This window comes from Crinia signifera, chromosome 19, assembly GCF_055691185.1.
Source record: "Crinia signifera chromosome 19, ASM5569118v1, whole genome shotgun sequence".
In the NCBI taxonomy this organism is placed as follows: domain Eukaryota; kingdom Metazoa; phylum Chordata; class Amphibia; order Anura; family Myobatrachidae; genus Crinia; species Crinia signifera.
In genome coordinates, this window is record NC_139226.1 from 82,225,517 (window position 1) to 82,243,529 (window position 18,013).

At 47.8% G+C, this 18,013-nt stretch overlaps 1 protein-coding gene across 2 annotated transcripts in view; it reads left to right on the forward strand.

The window, feature by feature from the left end:
* The first annotated feature begins 272 nt into the window (after positions 1-272).
* Positions 273-18,013, forward strand: part of ZBTB40 (zinc finger and BTB domain containing 40) — a 168,355-nt gene continuing 150,614 nt past the window's right edge. Inside the window, exons 1-2 of one of the 2 annotated variants that reach the window (XM_083162792.1) lie at positions 273-624; positions 16,227-17,268. In XM_083162792.1, coding sequence (XP_083018918.1) covers positions 16,281-17,268 — 988 coding nt within the window. In that variant the 5' untranslated portion in view covers positions 273-624; positions 16,227-16,280. The remainder of the gene's footprint in view (positions 625-16,226; positions 17,269-18,013) is intronic. The other variant, XM_083162791.1, reaches the window with a different exon arrangement.

The following is an 18,013-nucleotide window of genomic DNA, read 5'->3' on the forward strand; positions in this document are numbered from 1 at the left end:
TCCCTGGTGTTTAGTCCGGTCCGGTTTTTACATAGTCCCTGCATACTGTACATCTCCCTGATTCTGGTTCAGGCTGTGTCTCACTCCAGAAAGCATCTCCAGACTCCTCTTCATGCTGGGCTGACTCTTTCTCCCATGCTGTTTCTCTGTCCTCTCAGACCCTGCCCCCAGGTTTAAGGGTCATCCAATAGCAGGGAATGCAAGGGCTGATGATGTCACAGAGGTGATTTTGTTAACCTCTGCAGGTCAGTAGAGTCTGGGATGCCACACCAGCGCCCCACGGACAGCAGATGGAAGTCCAGTCACTCACCCACTAGCTAGGCCCTCCCTACGATGGGGATATAGCTGGCTAGTAGCTGCTACCCAATTTATACGGAAAATCTTTTTTTTCTTCAAATCAACTTTATTGACAGCGCTTTTGAGACAAACAACGTGAGACTGATGTTCCCGTACTTGCACGTTGTGCGTAGCACATAGGACGCCGTGCGTGCGTCTGACGACTGGTGAGGTCGGAGGGGAAGGAAGGGGGATTGGGGCCTGTCCTAACGTAGAATATGAAGAAGGTGTCTTAACACACCGGGCTCGTTAGATATACAGAGCGGAGCCTCCAGGCGCACACAGCGGGTGAGTGTGACGTGTAGGGTGACTCAGCCCGGCCCCCACTCCCGTGCCTTGCGGCTGCGCTGCATCTTCTATGGCCACCAAGGGCGCCTACTGTATCTCTCTGCCACTGACATATATTCCTAATAAATGGATGGGTGGTAGAGCTGAGGGCTGTTCCCTGGTTTGGGTCAGTGCGGCATCGCCTAGCCGGTTATCAGTGTTGTTTATCGTTACACGTTACAGCTGATGTTCTCCTGTAGGGTTGATATTTTATTTGAGGTGCTGGTCCTATGCCTCTACCAAACTGCTTTCTGATCCTCTTTTCATTTAATTTTACTGTTTTTGTTGACTTGTTTAGATGTGTCCACAATCATCAAATTGTGAAAAATATCCATGTTTGCTGTACCACAGGCACTGTGATTAAGTTCTTCTCACCAGTGATTTACTGTCTTCACAAAATATGCGTTTTTATGAACACTAAATTTATATGTAAAGGTATCTGGAATCGGGATGCGCCTCTACACATTCCTGCTAACCTGTGCAAAAGTTGGAGGTCTGATACGAATGAGCCATGACATGCTTCACACAGTGAATTGCGCTTCATCTGCAAATTTGCTACAATTACCTTGCAACAAAAACTCGAATCCTAGTGTGAATAACACAAATTTTAGGAAATAAATGACATGGGAATTACTGCAAGTGAAGTGTTTAAGTTCCATATAACCTAAAAGTATAGGAAACATCTGTAATGTAGTGTTTTTCAGTGTCAGATTCTACACAAGAACTAGTGTACATTAAATTCAGATTCAGTTAACCTCTTGCAGCTTTTTTTTTTTTAGTTTAATGTTTATGAAGAATTTATATTTAGCGGTCCCTGACTGGTTTCTGCAGAAGACCTCTCCAAAGAATGGGGTTGATTCAATTCACAGCACTGTGACTAGCTCTAATGTGGCACAAACTGCATCACAGGGGGCACTTAATTGGAAAATGACAGTTCTTATGACTAAACACTCACAAGTGCTGGTATTCTCCAACATAACAGTGTGCTGATTTAAATACTGTGGAAGATCTCTTCCAGCACTGTTCAAATCTACCCCTAATTTAACCTCAAATCTACCCCTAATTTGGCAAATAGTACCTTGCCAAATGTATATTTTCCACTAGTGCAGTTTGGGAGTTGTTTTTTTCATGTAACTGCTTTGTTGGTACAACATAAGCATCAATACAGTAGTTTGCAGGAATCTATGACCTGCAAACTTACTTTGTTCTAGGGAACAGGATTGCCACCTAGCAACAGCTGGTGGGTTAGGGTGGCAAGCCTCCCGAATGCGCAGAAAGGTAAAGTGAAAACATTTTCACTTACCTTTCCCCTGTTCTATGGAGCGGGTCCGGGTGCCGGGCGCGTGCACGCACGCTGGTCACGCGCGCTCTCCTGAGCCCGGAATCCCGCCCCCTAGCTTTAGTTTTTTCGGAAGGTCGCCGATGGCAATCCCAAATAGAACAATCTGGATGGAACACCTTAGTCAAACTATTAGGGAATAATGACAAAGAGAATTAGGTGCAACGAAGGATTTTACTGAACATAATCACGTAAGTGAAACAAGAACTAGTAAGGACTAACTAGGACCAGCAATACGGTCTATAGAAGGTAGAGTCCAATAAGAAGGACCAAGTGGTCGACTTGAAACTGTGGGCGGATGAGCCAGACGGATCTACTTGTTCTCCTTAGCTGGTTGTGCCTGCGGCTCCTTCTGGCCTTTTGGTGCGCCTGAAAGGGCAGAAGAGAATTACAGGATTATAGAATTGAGTTAGAGTAACCAATGGACCTAGCAAGGTCTAGGGTGGTTTGGGTGGGAGCTGTTGCTAGGTGGCAATCCTATTCCCTAGAACAAAGAAAGTTTGCAGGTCATAGATTCCTGCAAACTACTGTGTGTTCGTCTGGAGGCTTGCCACCTAGCAACAGCTGGTGGGTAGACTACCACATACCTGGTGGTTGCTCTAATGAACTCGATCCTTTGAGGATCAGTGGGTCTCCAGTAGTGTTTTACAAATGTATGGCTGGATGACCAACGGGCAGCTTGCATTATCGATTGCAGAGGTAAGCCCTTGGCTGCAGCGGAAGTTACAGCTGCACCCCTAATTGAATGACATTTGAAGGTTGATGTGTCTATTCCGGCCAGGTTCATTGCGGCTACTATCCATCCACGGATAGTAGATGGTCTAGCAGGACGGAAGGGTTTACGGCATGTAATGAATAACTGGGAATGGACACCTCGAATCGGGGATGTCATTTGGAGGTTGTGTTAAGCATGTAACTAGACACAGGTCCTCATCTGAATGGTCTTTCAGTATGTCGAACTCTACCAGCGGGTTGCTTAGAGAGCTGTTTTTTGTGTGACCCTTTAGGATTATGTGAAAGCCTAATGGGGTTTGTATCAGCCATGGGTCTGATATGTGTATGAGGCTGAGTTCAGCACCTCTCGCAGCAAAGGCTAAGGCTAGTAGAGATGCTAGCTTCCTGGATAACATACCCATATCCGATGTTGAGCATATGGAGGCCAGAATTGAAAAAATGGTTCGGCGTCCCATGTGCTAGAGTAGCGGGGACCACATGGTCTGGAGAGGAAAGCTCCCTTCAGAAGACGTAGGTAGAGCTTGTTCTCTGTAAGACCGGGGACCAATAATGCTAAGGCCGAGCCGTAAGAGCGTATGGTAGTAGATGCCAGGCCAGCCTCAAACTTAGCTACTAAGAAGTCTAAGGCTAAGTTGAGGGTATTGGAAGAGAGGGCTTGAGACCGAGTAGCTATCCATGTACTGTATTCGTTAATGATAGCTCGGTATCTGGCCCTAGTTCTGGGTCTCAGAGAGGCATTGATTAGTGTTACTGATGCCGAAGATAAGTTGGCGTTTGCTAATAGCCGAGTAATGTCGCTATCCACATGGATTGTGGCAGTTTCTGGAGGAGGTCTGGGGTCCCCTGGAAACATTCTCTGGGGAGACCTAGGGGGATCTTGGGTCCCTTGCACAACTGATTGACTAAAGGGAACCAGATTCTGGAGGGCCAGACTGGGTAGACCAGGATTATGTGGGGTACTCTGTCTATCCTGATCTTGTGTAGGACTTTAAGCAGTAAGGCTGGAGGGGGAAATGCATATGGAAGGGAAAGGTCTGTCCATGGGAAGGACATGGCATCCATGTGTGATGCTCCCTTCGTCCATACCCTGGAGACAAAGGTAGGAACTTGTGCATTGGTTGGGGTCGCAAACATGTCTATCCCCGGGATTCCGAACGTTTTGATAATGTTCTGGAAAACCTGTGGTCTGAGGGTTACTCTGTCTAAAGAAAGATGGTCCCTGGATAAAGAGTCTGCCAGGGAAAAAATTAGGATAACCAGCGCCAATTGCAGAACTTGCTTGTGAACTGGATGCTTTGAGACAGGTGGGTCAGTGGAACCACACTTACTTTTCAATCCTGTCTCGAGTTCACATAGCAGTTTCTTTTATATCCAACAACAAAAGTGCTCCTTCCACTTCCAAGACAGACACTTACTTTAAAATACTTTCTCGAGTGCACCAAAAGGTATCTTTAAAACTTCTCTCTAGCACATCACAATGTAGTATAGACGTGAGTACACTTACATTGGTGTTCAGTCTCGCCTGTCCATAACGGTTTCTTTAAAGGATTCTCCAAAGACCCAGGTAGGTGCACACAATTTATTCACAAACACAGAACAGAAAAACAGGGAAATCGGGATGTCAGTTCCATCCACCGGCGCTGCAGACGCTATAGTGGAAGGTTCTTTGTGTAGTCCCGGTCTCCGTGTAGAATGCTGGTGGATCGTATACCAGCATGCACATCACTGCCGTCAACGCGTTTCGGATTACTCCTTTATCAAGATGTGCTGCTCTCTTCCTTTCACTGGAATTTAAACCTGGCGGGCCGGTCACGTGATCTTTTTTTCGCCAATCACTTGCAATGCCCTAAAATTGTTTTTATAGATGTGGCCAATGCAGCCTACAGTCAGAACACCCAGCTCCCTCAGATGTTTAATTCCCCCGGTATATAAACGGCTGTGAGGAGAATGTCCTCTGGACTGCCCAATTCGAAATCTCTACTGCTTCTAGACAGAGATGGAGAGATTTGGTGCCTCCCATCCTGTTCAGGTACGAAACTGCCGTCCTGTTGTCTAAGCAGATCTGTACCGAAATCCCCTGAGATTGGGGAGGAATGAGGGAGTGTAGTGCTAGTTTGGCCGCCCTCAGCTCTAATAGATTTATGTGGAACCTGGTTTCCTGGGTGGACCAAACGCCCCTTATTGCTTTGTTCTGTGTGCATGCCCCCCAACCCGTCAGGGAAGCGTCTGAGGAAATTATTATGTTTGATATTGGGTCTAATAGAGGTCTGGGCGTTGGTAAGGGAAGAATTGTCCAGTTCTCTATTTCTGTTCGAACTGGGGGGATCAATTGGATTTTCTCTCTCCAGGCAAAACCCTTCCTGAGTAGGTTCCCTAGGAGGAATTGGGAAAATCTGCATAGGAGAGGGACTTGCAGAAATTCGGGACCCAGAGCTCTCATTTTCCCTATGAGTTTGGCTAAGTCCCTCATCGACAGCTGGCGATGGAGGCTACGAGAAATGACTGTCTGTACTTCCGTCCATTTCTCTGGTGGGACTGCTATCGAGAAAGAAGTGGAGTCTATCAGGAATCCCAGGAATATTATTGACTGACATGGGACCAGGATTGATTTGGGGTAGTTTATGGTGAAGCCCAAATCTAGGAGAAGGGTTGTAGTTAGATCCCGTTGTGAGAGGAGAGTCTCTCTGTCTGGGTGAACTACTAGTAGATCGTCCAGATATATTAGGCAACGGATCCCCTTCTGAAGGAGGTGAGACACTACCGCCTTCATCAGGCTAGTAAATGTGTACGGTGCGTTCGACAGCCCGAAGACCATCACCGTCCATTGATATAGTGTGTCCTTCCAGAAGAATCTTAGGAATCTTCTGTGGTTTTTGCAGACCCGTATTGAATGGAAGGCCTCTTTGAGGTCTACCTTGATACAGTAGTCGTTTTGGGAAAGTAGGAATGAGACTTCTGGTAAGCCCTCCATCCTGAATGTGCGTCTTCTTATGAAGCGATTTAGTTTTTTTACATTCAGGACGGGTCTGTAAGTGCCATCTGTTTTTCTTCTAGGGAAAAGGTGGCTGATCCAACCCTTTTTGGTTTTGTCCACTAATTCTATCTTGCTCTGCGATATTGCTATGGACAACACTTCGTCTAGCAGTGGGCTGCAATTCCTTGTACAGGGAAATGCTTGGCGTGGAAAATGGATAAGAGGTAGGGATAGCCCTTTCTCTATAATTTTCATAATCCACTTGTCTGTGGAGATTGTTTTCCAAACTGTTACAGCTTGTGAGAGACCAAGGTGGGGGGTTATGTGTACGGGACTTACCATAACCTGTATCTCTCCTTGAGGGGTTCCTGTTGTAGGACGTTCCACCTCTTGTGGGTCTTGTCCTGTAGGAGCCTCCTCTGGTGGCGCCACTGTAGTCTCGGGCCGAACCACTGGCTGACGCAGCTCGACCCTCTTGGGATTGGGTGCTTTTGAGATCTGAGAAGGATCTACGGGCTTTGTATCTTTTCTTAACCTCATTAATGAAGTCTGGACCGAACAGGTCTCCATCTACCAGGTTGGGTACCTCCACGGGCTTAGGTGCGAGGTTAGTTAAACCCGCCTTTGTGAGCCAGCGTACTCTGCGGTTATTTGATATTTCACTAATGTCCTTTATGGGATACTGGGAATGGTCTTAAGACATTGGGTATTAGAGGGTATCCGCAGGAGACAGGCACATCTATAACTTTGAAGCTGGGTGTACTGGCTCCTCCCCTCTGATTCCCCACCCAGGAACCAGTTTAGAAAAATGTGCCCTCAGGAGAGGATGCACACGGCTGGAGCTCCAGAGAGTTTGTCTTCAGTTTTATTTCTTTTATTATTTTGGGGTTACTGTGTTGGACTTCACAGTATCCCTGCTTCGAGGGAGTCAGTTGAGGAGGGTTCAGCTGCAGGCCTCTTAAGGTACCGAGCTGTCCCTGCTGCAGGACCACTGTCCTGAGAGGGTGTTTGTACTCACGGGCATTGCGCTGCAGTGATACTCACCCCCAGCATGCCGCACACTCCTGACACAGTCCGAAGACGTCTGTGGTGAGTAGAAACCGGGGTCCCCACAGTGGGGTACCCCGGCTCATCGTGCGGCAAGATGGCGGCGGCGGCAGACGCGGTACCCTGCACAGGGGCTGCGCAGACCCCCCGTCACAGACTGGCTGCGGGTGACAGTCCCTGGGCTACCAGGGCAGATCCCACCATAAAACGCTGTTCAGTGTAAGGGCGCCATTAAAACTGACAGCCAGCGCCAGTATAAAGATCAGTGAAGCCCCTGCGCCATCACAGGGGGCGGGGCTTCAGCGGAGCGAGGCCAGAGCTCTGAGCGCGCATACACTACTTCCTGCTTCTCCCTGGGCGCCATTACTGCCTCCAGATCACTCCTCAGCGGTGAGGTGTTGGACAGAGGAAATCTGCAGAAAACAGCAAGTGTATTTAGCGCTAAGATCGCTTAATTGTTCACACTGTTCTGTGTTTATGCGTGTTACCAACTCCTAAATAGGAGTTCAGGTTGTACAGGGTGTGCTGGTCTCCTCAGTGTAATCTGAGCGCTCCCCCACGGGCTTGTTAAGCTACACACTTCCAGTGATAGAGCTCACACATATATAGCTGCTATACACTGCACATTGATTTTAAATATATTTTATTTCATTGTGATTGTGGTGTGTTTGTGGAAAAAGGTTACTTATTTCTTCAACATGGTGAGGAAGTTAACCTGTCTCATTTGCAGCAGCAAGTTTGTGCCTAAGTCCACCTCACAGATTACCTGTGAGGAATGCATGTCCACTCAAACAGGGGTTTCACCCCAGATCAGTGGTACTCCTCAATCAGACTCACAAGAGCCTGAGTGGGCTGCAGGCATTAAAACCATGCTGCAGGCAGTGTCAACTCAATTGGCTGCAAATACAGTGCAGACCAAACAGGTGCAGCAGGACTTATCAGTTCTAGCCGCACGGGTGGATAATATGAATACCACCACGGGCCAGTCACGGAAGCGTGCTGCGACCGCCATGTTGCCTGATTCAGATGATGATCTGCAGGTGGGTGACGACACGGATGACAATGTGGACGACGGGGCTCTGATCCCTGATTCACAGTCATCTCTTAGGGGCCCGGAACCTCTTATTATAGCAATAAGAGAAGTTTTAGACCTTCCCTTAGCAGACATGCAGGAAGGTGACCCGTTTTTTGGGTCCCAAAGGAAACAGCAAATTGTTTATCCTGAACAAGTTGACCTTGATGAGACGTTAAAGGAGGCTTGGAAACAACCTGAAAAGCGTTTCCAACTGTCTAAAAGGTTTAAGTCCAACTTTCCCTTTGACCCCGCCACTAGAGGGGTGTGGGAAGAGCCTCCGGTTGTGGATGCATCAGTGTCCAGACTGTCCAAAAAGGTGGTTCTCCCCGTTCCAGGGGCAGCAACACTAAAGGATAGTACAGACAAAAAACTGGATACTACCCTTAAATCCATGTACACAGCGAGTGGGGCGTCTCAGAGACCTGTACTCGCCAATTGTTGGATGGCAAAGTCCATTTATATATGGGCTTCTCAAATCCAGGAAGGCATGCTGGCCGATATGTCACTGGCGCAAGTTGGAGTGACACTCAAAAGGAGCTTGGAGCTATAAATGCTCGCTCTTCCGCAATAGCGGTTTCGGGCCGCAGGGCCCTCTGGTTAAGACAGTGGGTAGCTGATCCAGAGTCCAAACGTAGTGTGGAAAGTTTGCCTTTTAAGGGAGAAAAGTTGTTTGGTAGCGAACTTGACGACCTTATATCCAAGGCTACAGCCGGCAAGTCGACTTTTCTGCCGATGGCTTCCACTCACGCTAAACGTCCCTTTCAGGGGCATGCGTCCCAGTCCTTTCAGGCGTCTCAGTCCTTTCGGCCTTCCAGGCCCAGGCAGAGGGCGAGAGGCTCCAGCTCGGCCGCCAGAGGGGGCCGTGGTAGGTTCAGAAAGCCCGCCAGCACAGGATCTCAGGATCGTGCCGCTAATGCCTCCGCTTCTAAGCCTGCAGCATGACTCGGGTTCCGACCCTGGAGTCACTTGTGAGGTGGGGGGTCGCCTGTCAGCTTTTAGCCAAGTGTGGTCAGTCTCTCACCTGGATTCCTGGGTGAGAGATCTTATTACCAACGGCTACAGGTTGGAATTCGAAAGGCTTCCCCCTCACAGGTTCTTCAAATCAGGTCTGCCGGCCCTACAGGCAGATCGGGTGAACCTGCAACAGGCAATACAACGCCTACTGACGTCACGGGTTATCACACCTGTCCCATTGGAGGAACAAGGAAGGGGTTACTACTCCAACCTGTTCCTCGTGCCGAAGCCGGACGGCTCGGTACGCCCCATTTTAAATTTAAAGTCGCTAAACCCTTTTTTAAGGGTTCACAAATTCAAGATGGAGTCCCTCAGGGCAGTAATAGCAAGCCTGGAGGAGGGAGAGTTCTTAGCATCGTTGGATGTGAAGGACGCCTATCTCCACATACCAATTTGGGGTCCACATCAGGCTTTTCTGAGGTTTGCGTTGAAAGATTTGCACTTTCAATTCAGAGCGCTGCCATTCGGCCTGTCGTCAGCACCGCGTGTGTTCACAAAGGTGATGGTAGAAATGATGGTACTGCTCAGGAGGTCGGGTGTCAACATTATCCCCTACCTGGACGACTTGCTGATCAAAGCAAGGTCGGAACAGGTCCTACTGCAGGATATAGCAAAAACCAGACAGGTTTTATCCGAGCATGGGTGGATCCTAAATATCCCCAAGTCCTCTCTGACGCCGTCGCGTCGTGTCCTCTTTCTGGGAATGTTCCTAGACACAGAGTTGAAAAGGATTTTCCTCCCTCGGGAGAAGATGGAAGCCATACAATCCCTGGTGATGGTGATTTTGACAAAACCTCAGGTGTCGGTTCACCAATGCATCCAGCTATTGGGCAGGATGGTGGCCACCTTCTAGGCCATTCAGTTCGGACGCTTTCACACCAGGGTGTTCCAACTGGATCTGTTGTCAAAATGGTCGGGCTCCCATCTCCTGATGTACAAGAGGATTTCTCTGTCGCATCAGTCCCGGCAGTCCCTTCTATGGTGGACTCAGGAGTCGAACCTGCTTGCAGGTCGGAGATTTGGCATCCAGGATTGGGTGCGACTCACGACGGATGCGAGTCTGCTGGGATGGGGTGCTGTGACCAAGGTCAGTGGACTCGGTGGGAAGCGAGACTCCACATCAATATCCTGGAGCTGAGAGCTGTATACTATGCAGTGTTAGAGGCCCAGGATCTCCTCCAAGGTCGGGCGCTCCAGATACAGTCCGACAACGCCACAACTGTGGCCTACATAAATCGCCAGGGAGGCACGAAAAGCAGGACTTGCATGAAGGAAGCTTCCAAGATCCTGGCTTGGGCGGAAATGTACGTGGTGGCTCTGTCGGCCATCTTTATCCCGGGTGTGGACAATTGGGAGGCGGACTTTCTGAGCCGTCACGCCCTCCACCCCGGGGAATGGAGCCTGAATTCACAGGTTTTTGCAGCAATTGTGGACCATTGGGGCCAGCCATCGATAGATCTGATGGCATCCCGGTTAAACCACAAGGTCCCCAGGTACTGCACAAGGACCAGGGATCCCTGCGCATTGGCGATAGACGCCCTGACAATTCCATGGGTGTTTCCCTTGGTGTACCTGTTTCCACCCATACCACTGCTGACAAGGGTGCTAAAAAGGGTTCGAAGTCAGGGAGTGGAAGCCATTCTGGTGGCTCCGGACTGGCCAAGAAGGGCTTGGTTCGCGGATCTACAGAGCCTGCTGATCGAAGATCCTTGGCCCCTGCCTCTAAGGAGAGATCTACTCACACAGGGCCCGTGCGTCTTCCAAGATTTAGGGCGGCTACGTTTGTCGGCATGGAGGCTGAGCGGCAAATCTTAGCTCAGAAAGGTCTGCACTCATCAGTTATCACCACGATGATTCAGGCCAGAAAGCCGGTAACAAACACCCACTACTACAAGATCTGGAGAAAGTACGCGGGTTGGTGTGAGGAGCAGAAGGTCCCCCCAGCAAAGTTTAACCTGAACAGGTTATTGTGCTTCTTACAAGCGGGATGGATTTGGGTCTCCGTCTGGGCTCACTAAAGGTCCAGATTTCGGCCCTGTCCATATTCTTCCAAAGAAAATTGGCTTTCATCCCGGAAGTACAAACATTCCTTCAGGGAGTGCTTCACATCCAGCCTCCCTTTGTACCTCCTACACCTCCTTGGAGTTTGGACGTCGTCCTAAACTTTCTTCAATCCTCCTGGTTTGAACCTTTGGAGTCGATAGAATTGCGGTATATCACCTGGAAGGCGGTGGTCCTTTTGGCCCTAGCCTCGGCTAGGAGAGTGTCTGAATTGGGAGCCCTTTCCTGTAAGAGTCCCTATCTAATTTTTCACTCAGACAGAGCGGAGTTGAGCACAAACCCGCGATTTCTCCCTAAGGTGATTTCTTCCTTTCACCTTAATCAGCCAATTGTAGTCCCATCTGCGTCTAGTTCACCGGATATTCCGGTATCTCTGGATGTGGTGCGTGTCTTGCGTGTGTATGTCCAGAGGACTTCAAGAATCAGGAAGACAGATTGTCTATTCATCCTGTATGACGCACAAAAGAAGGGACACCCTGCATCTAAGCAATCCATTGCTAGATGGATTAGGACCACAATCCAACAAGCCTATGTGAAGGCGGGCATGCCGACACCTCCTGTTTTAAAGGCTCATTCCACCAGATCGGTGGGCGCATCCTGGGCGGCTGCTCGGGGTGTGTCAGCTCTGCAACTCTGTAGAGCTGCTACATGGTCGGGGCAACACACCTTTGTAAAATTTTACAAGTTTGATGCCTTGGCCAAAGAGGATACCCAGTTTGGGCAGGCAGTACTGCAGCAGTCTCCGCACGTACCCTCCCTTTCTGGAAGCTTTGGGACATCCCCAATGTCTTAAGACCATTCCCAGTATCCCATAAAGGACGTTAGTGAAAATAGGAATTTAATACCTACCGGTAATTCCTTTTCACGTAGTCCTTATGGGATACTGGGCGCCCGCCCTGTGCGGGGGTCTGGCTGCAGCTTTATTTCTGCTGATTAAAGTTCAGAAGTTCACTTTATTGTCTTCTGGTTCTAAGGTCTAGTTCAGTGACCTTTGTTAAAGAAAATCCACCCAGTTGGTGGTATTATAGTTGTTTGTTTTTTTGATGAATGCGGGTGTGCTGGCATGAATCTCACCACACAATTCACACTTATGTTTACATAGGTGACATATAAGTTATTCCTCTCATATGTACATTCTCCTTCGGGCACAGTTTTTCCATTAACTGGTTCCTGGGTGGGGAATCAGAGGGGAGGAGCCAGTACACCCAGCTTCAAAGTTATAGATGTGCCTGTCTCCTGCGGATACCCTCTAATACCCAATGTCTTAAGACCATTCCCAGTATCCCATAAGGACTACGTGAAAAGGAATTACCGGTAGGTATTAAATTCCTATTATAATCAAAAGTTTGGCCAATCATTAAAGTGGCTCTGCTAATGGCCTTAAGGAGGGCGTTCTTAGATGCTATTAGGGAATCTAGAGAACCCCCACATTCTCCCTCTTTTTCTGCCTTATCGAGGACAAAGAGGAGGGGACCAGCTGCATCTGCCACTTTCAGCTGTATTTTCCTTAAAAGCTTATCATTAGCGTCACTTTGGGTTTTCTCCCCTATTAGTGAGCTGAGTGCCGGGTCGATTTCGGGAGCAAATAGGGCTGGTATATCTGGTATGCCCGTATGGCTTCTTAGAACCATTTCATCCTCTTTCACCAGAGCAGTTCTGAATGCTAACTGGGTGAAATTATAAACCTCTGAGCGTTCATTAAGTGCCCAATGAGAGGCGTATAATTTATTGGGTGGCGTTTTGCCTGCCAATTGTACACTGGCCATCTGCAGGTCGCTGTACTCGCCCCTTTTAGAGGATGCGGACATTCTAGTAACCTCCTCTGACTCCCAGTCTACCTGAATGGTTACTGTCTCACTATAGTCGTGAGGTTTAGGCAGCGCATGCTGCTTGCTAGAACCCTTATGGGACTGGGTTAGCAATTGCTGCCGTTCAGAGGCAGTGTGTTTTTGCCGGCTGTGGGCAGAAGATGGTGGTATGTCACGCACCATTTGGGTATTCCGACTACGGGCAATACCCGGGAAAGAGACGTATTCTCCCGTACGGGCGTCTCTGTGAGAAACATTGTCTGTATGTTTCTTTTTTGTGGTGTTTCCTCACCTTTTTCTGAGGAAACACTGAGGGAGACTGTTGCTGACCACCAGGTGTCTCCCCTCAGACTGAGAGCTGTCCCTGCTTTCCTCAGAGCTGACAGGGGCTGTGCACTTTTTCCTCTTAATAATAATGTCTTCTGAGGAGGAACTGTCCTCAGACACTTGTTGCCGCCTCTTTTTAGGCATTTTTGGCCACTTGCTGACAGATGGGGACTGGTAAAGTGTGTCTGTTGCCTAGACAGACACAGAGTCCTCCATCTCTGTCACGCTGGAGAAAAAACTAAAGCTAGGGGGCGGGATCCCAGGCTCAGGGGAGCGCGCACGTGACCAGCGTGCGCGCACCCGGACCCGCTCCCTAGAGCAGGGGAAAGGTAAGTGAAAATTTTTTCACTTTACCTTTCTGCGCATTCCGGAGGCTTGCCACCCTAACCCACCAGCTGTTGCTAGGTGGCAAGCCTCCCGACGAACAAAAAGATATGTATGTAAAGCTGTGTACACACGGTGCAATATATTGCTCAGTGTCCAGTTTTCATTGTCGTGGATGAACACGAAACTCTGCCGAGGGAGCTGCAGAGGGAAACAGCTCATCACAGGAGCAAGCTCCAGCGACCATTATAAGGCTGAACATGGGAGCGTGCACCAAGCAGCACAAACAAATCACTGGCAATATGGTCGCTCACCGACATTGCACCGTGTGTGCACAGCTTAAGATTGTAAAACACAGTAGAGTTGATGAAAGCTTTGGAAAATACAGTCAGCTGCATTTCTGCAACTTTAAGCCCTGTGTCATTTCAACACTTCCCTGATGCAGCAGTCTTGTAAATAGATTTGAGGTGACGAATACCGATTTCACATCTCAAGCTCTGGTCACATCCCAGGTATGACCCAAGTCACACGTTAACGCTGAACTGGGTCACCAATTATACATAGGTCGACTTGGGTTTAACCCGGGTTACTTGACCCAGGTTATTCACATTGGTGCTTCATACTGTACCATGACCCAGTCGACTTGGCAATAACCCAGGTTATAAGTGTGATGTGAAAGGGGTATAAATGATTAAGGAGTGTTGCTAGAAATGAGTAATGCCCTTTTTACACCGAGGCAAAAACTCAGGTTTTTGCCTCGTGAACGAGGTCAGCGTCAGTGTAAAAGGGGTACTGAGAAAAAAACGGGTCCATTTCCCCACGAATCCTACCCTGGTCCTGACCAGGTTGGAACACGGGGAGGACCGTGGTGGTAGGGTAGTGTAATTGGGTATGCCGGGTCATTCCACCCAGCTTCCATTTACACCAATGGGGGATCCCAACCTCCCGACTGCAGCATCCCGCGGTCAGTATGGAAGTTGGGTAGGGGGCATACACAGCCTCCGCTGCTGTCTGCTGTACTGTTTGGAGCCAGGGAGGAGGTTAATGGATGACTGTGTGTGGCATCCATTCACCTTGAAGGCTAGGGGATGCATGGAGGCTGGAGGCAGCACAGCAGCTTACCTTGGCGCTGGGCTTGCCCCACAGCGGTCCAGGCGCAGCGAACGGTGGTCCTGGCTCTTGGAGATGATGTAGTCTCCAAGCACCGCACCCTGCAACCATTTTCAGTGTAAACGGTGCTGGCCCGGGAATATTCTGGGTCGGCACCACGGTGTAAATCCCAGAGTCGAGCAGTGTTCGAAATACCAGGTCGGATCTGGGGTTTTGGTGTAAAAGCGGTATAAGTAGACTATTTATTTTTTTCATTGAGGCAGAAGATATAAAACTAAACTTTTTTAAATTTGACATTGCAAGATATGGCAGCAGGCAGACATGTGCAGTGTATGTGTATATCTATCTATCTATCTATCTATCTATCCAGGTTGTCTGAGAAACTAAAACAAGCCTTATTGTAACTTCCCGCTAAACCTTTAAAGACCTTTAAATTGTGCTTTACTAAATGTGGGAAGTTGATTCTATGGTATTTGTGTTTTTTGTAAGGGTCTTTTCTAGTACCTTTACACTATTTTTAATATTTATATGGTATAAACATATTACTGTTCTTGGAGCCATATTTCACACTTTAACAAACGCGCACATGCAAACTTATTTTCCCTAAGAAGTAAATTACAATAATAACTTTTGAAATATGGGAAGAAATCTGAAGCCCTCAGGTAGCTCATGCAGTCGTGGAGAGAGCACACAAACTCCACACTGACTGTGTCCTGGTGTGGGTTGGGTATGACTTCTCGGAAGTTATCAGGTCGTCACAAGAATATTGACAGGGTCAAACTTTTCTAATAGTGACCATCTTGACATTCATCATGTCTACAAACAATCCCTGATGTTCTAATTGCTTCTTACAGTATTTTCTCCTGGTTCCTCCAATGTTTTCATCTGAGACATAATGATCAGTTTCATTGAAAGCACCTGGGGAGCACCATTGTAGTATTTTTCCCTGTATTCCTAACCATAATCTTTTATCATAACCCTTCCAACAGTACCTAATTTCAGTATGTGAACCTGCCATTTAGGTTGGGTACAGAGGCATAACTAATATTGTGGCGCCCCCCCCCCCCCCCCCCGCCAAATAATTACCTTACCCCTCCGCATGCCGGCTCCGTCTCCTGCAGTAATGAAAAATGACACGACAAAATGGCTGCCCCCGTACAGCAGACAGTTTTTTTTAAGGATGTTAGAGGAGGCGGCGGCCTCCTCTAGCATCCTTAAAAACTGTCTGCTATTAGGGGGCAGCCATTTTGTCGTGTCATTTTTTCATTACTGCAGTAGACGGAGCCTGGAGGCTACCTGCGGTGCCGGACTGAATGCGGTGGCATGCGGAGGGGTAAGGGGTGGTCTGACCAGAGTGCCCGGGCACCGGGGGCACCCCGCTGGCACTTGCTCCCCCAAGCAGCCGCGGTGGCTGCCTTACGGTAGCTACGCCTCTGGTTGGGTATTCGATCTATTGCCTGTCGACAAATTGATCCTTGTCAATGTTCTCATTTCGACCCAGTGGTGTAAACCTTATGAAAATGTACTTGATTACTGTGGATTTGACTGGATACCTAAGTCAATCCATAAGCCTAGAAATATTAATCACCAAGACCACCAAGTACTGCTTATTTATATGGGCTATTTTAGTATTTATGTTTTTATCTCTCATGACCAGTGGGTCTTTATGTTGACTTTGAGTAAATGCTTGTTTCACCTTTTTTAAAAACTCATTTCCAACAGTAATAAATTTAGCTTTTTCCTTTGCAGGTCCCCACGCTTGAATATCTAAGAAAACATTAAGAAAGAATTGCATTTTAAGCGATGGAGCTTCCAAATTATAGCAGGCAGCTCCTACAACAGGTATACACGTTGTGTAAAGAGCAGCAGTTTTGTGACTGCACAATATTTGTTGGTACCTTTCATTTCCGAGCTCACAAGCTCGTCCTCTCTGCTGCAAGTTTGCTCTTTAAATCCTTGCTTGAAACAACTGAAACCATCTCGATAGATGCCTCTGTTGTTTCCCCAGAGGAATTCTCTCTACTACTCGAAATGATGTACTCTGGAAAGTTACCACCTGGGAAACACAATCTAACAAAGATTATCTCTGTGGCTGACAGCCTTCAGATGTTTGATGTGGCTGTGAGCTGTAAGAATCTGCTGACGGAACTGATGAATCACACTACCCAGAGTCAGAAGGTGAAAGACGTTCCTGTTAAGCCGTTGACTTTCGTTAAAACCAATCTCAAGCCTACAGTTCCCAGGAGTAATGTTCAGAGTGAAACCTTAACTATTGAAAATATGTTGTCTCCCATGGCTACAGGGGAGTCATCTGTGGTTTCTGCCTCTGAGGAGCAAGAGACCAGCAAAAGTACAAATCCAAAGAATCTGGACACTAATGGGAATGTGAATTCTGTTAACCCAACTCTCTCTGAGACTTTCACAGAGCAAATACATACGTTTCAAAATAGCGACATTGTTGATGAAAAAGCGGATGTTTTTACTGCAGCTTCGAATACAGAGACTCCAACGTGCTCTGACCAGTTAAATGCAACTTTAGTCTTGGAGGAACCTGATAAAGTGCCATGTCCTCTGGAAGAAGAAATCGCACCAGGTGTTCCCACAGTACAAGAGTATAGTCCACAGCAGACAATAGAACAAGGGGTTGAAGAAAAAGGTGCAGATATGGACCCTGTCCAAGGGGATATGTCGGCTGAACCTGTACACAGCCCCTTTGTGCAAGAATGTGAACTACTTGAAGCAGAAGAAAATGAAGAGCCTGCTGCCAAGAAAAGAAGACTTGACGAACCAGGTAATCTACATGTTTATTTGTAAGATTTTTGTTTTATAATTTGGTCGCATTCCCTCTACCAGTTAATTTGCACGTAACACCAAATGATCATGTTCTGATTCAGTGCAATATAACTGTTTGCTACTTGTTCAAATCTGTTTCCCGGATGGTATTGTGCTAATGGCACCATAATAAAATAGGAAAAGAGAGATTGCGTATAGCAGCACTTACACCTATTTAATAAGAATGATAGACTGTTATAAGTAGTCCCTTATAAATTCTATACATGCAGTTCCCACACAAAGAAAACAGTAACCGCATTCATTGGGGTCCATTCAATTCAGTGCCCTGTAAATATCGCCAGGAGGGTTCTCTGAGCTTTTCTAAGCAGTGCTCTGCTAAGTCCAACTAGTGGATTTCTGCTCACACCCCTCTGGATGCTAGCAGAAATCTAACAAAACAATGTGGTACTTACTGTATGTAGTATCTGGGCTGCCGATTTGCTGATTGTATGCTTTTCGGCAAAATCGCATCCGATATCACATGCAATGCGATTCGATGCGATTTTGCATAGGATTCAATGTTAACAAGGTCCTGTTCATTTCCCCACTATCCAAGTGGGCATGGAGTTGGATATAAACTGAGCGTAGCGAGGCGAGCAGACGCAGATTTCTTAAAAAGTATTCTGTGTCCCCTCGCGGGGCTCGCTACGCTCGCCACAGGTTTATATCCAACTCCATGCCCACTTGGATAGTGGGGAAAGGAA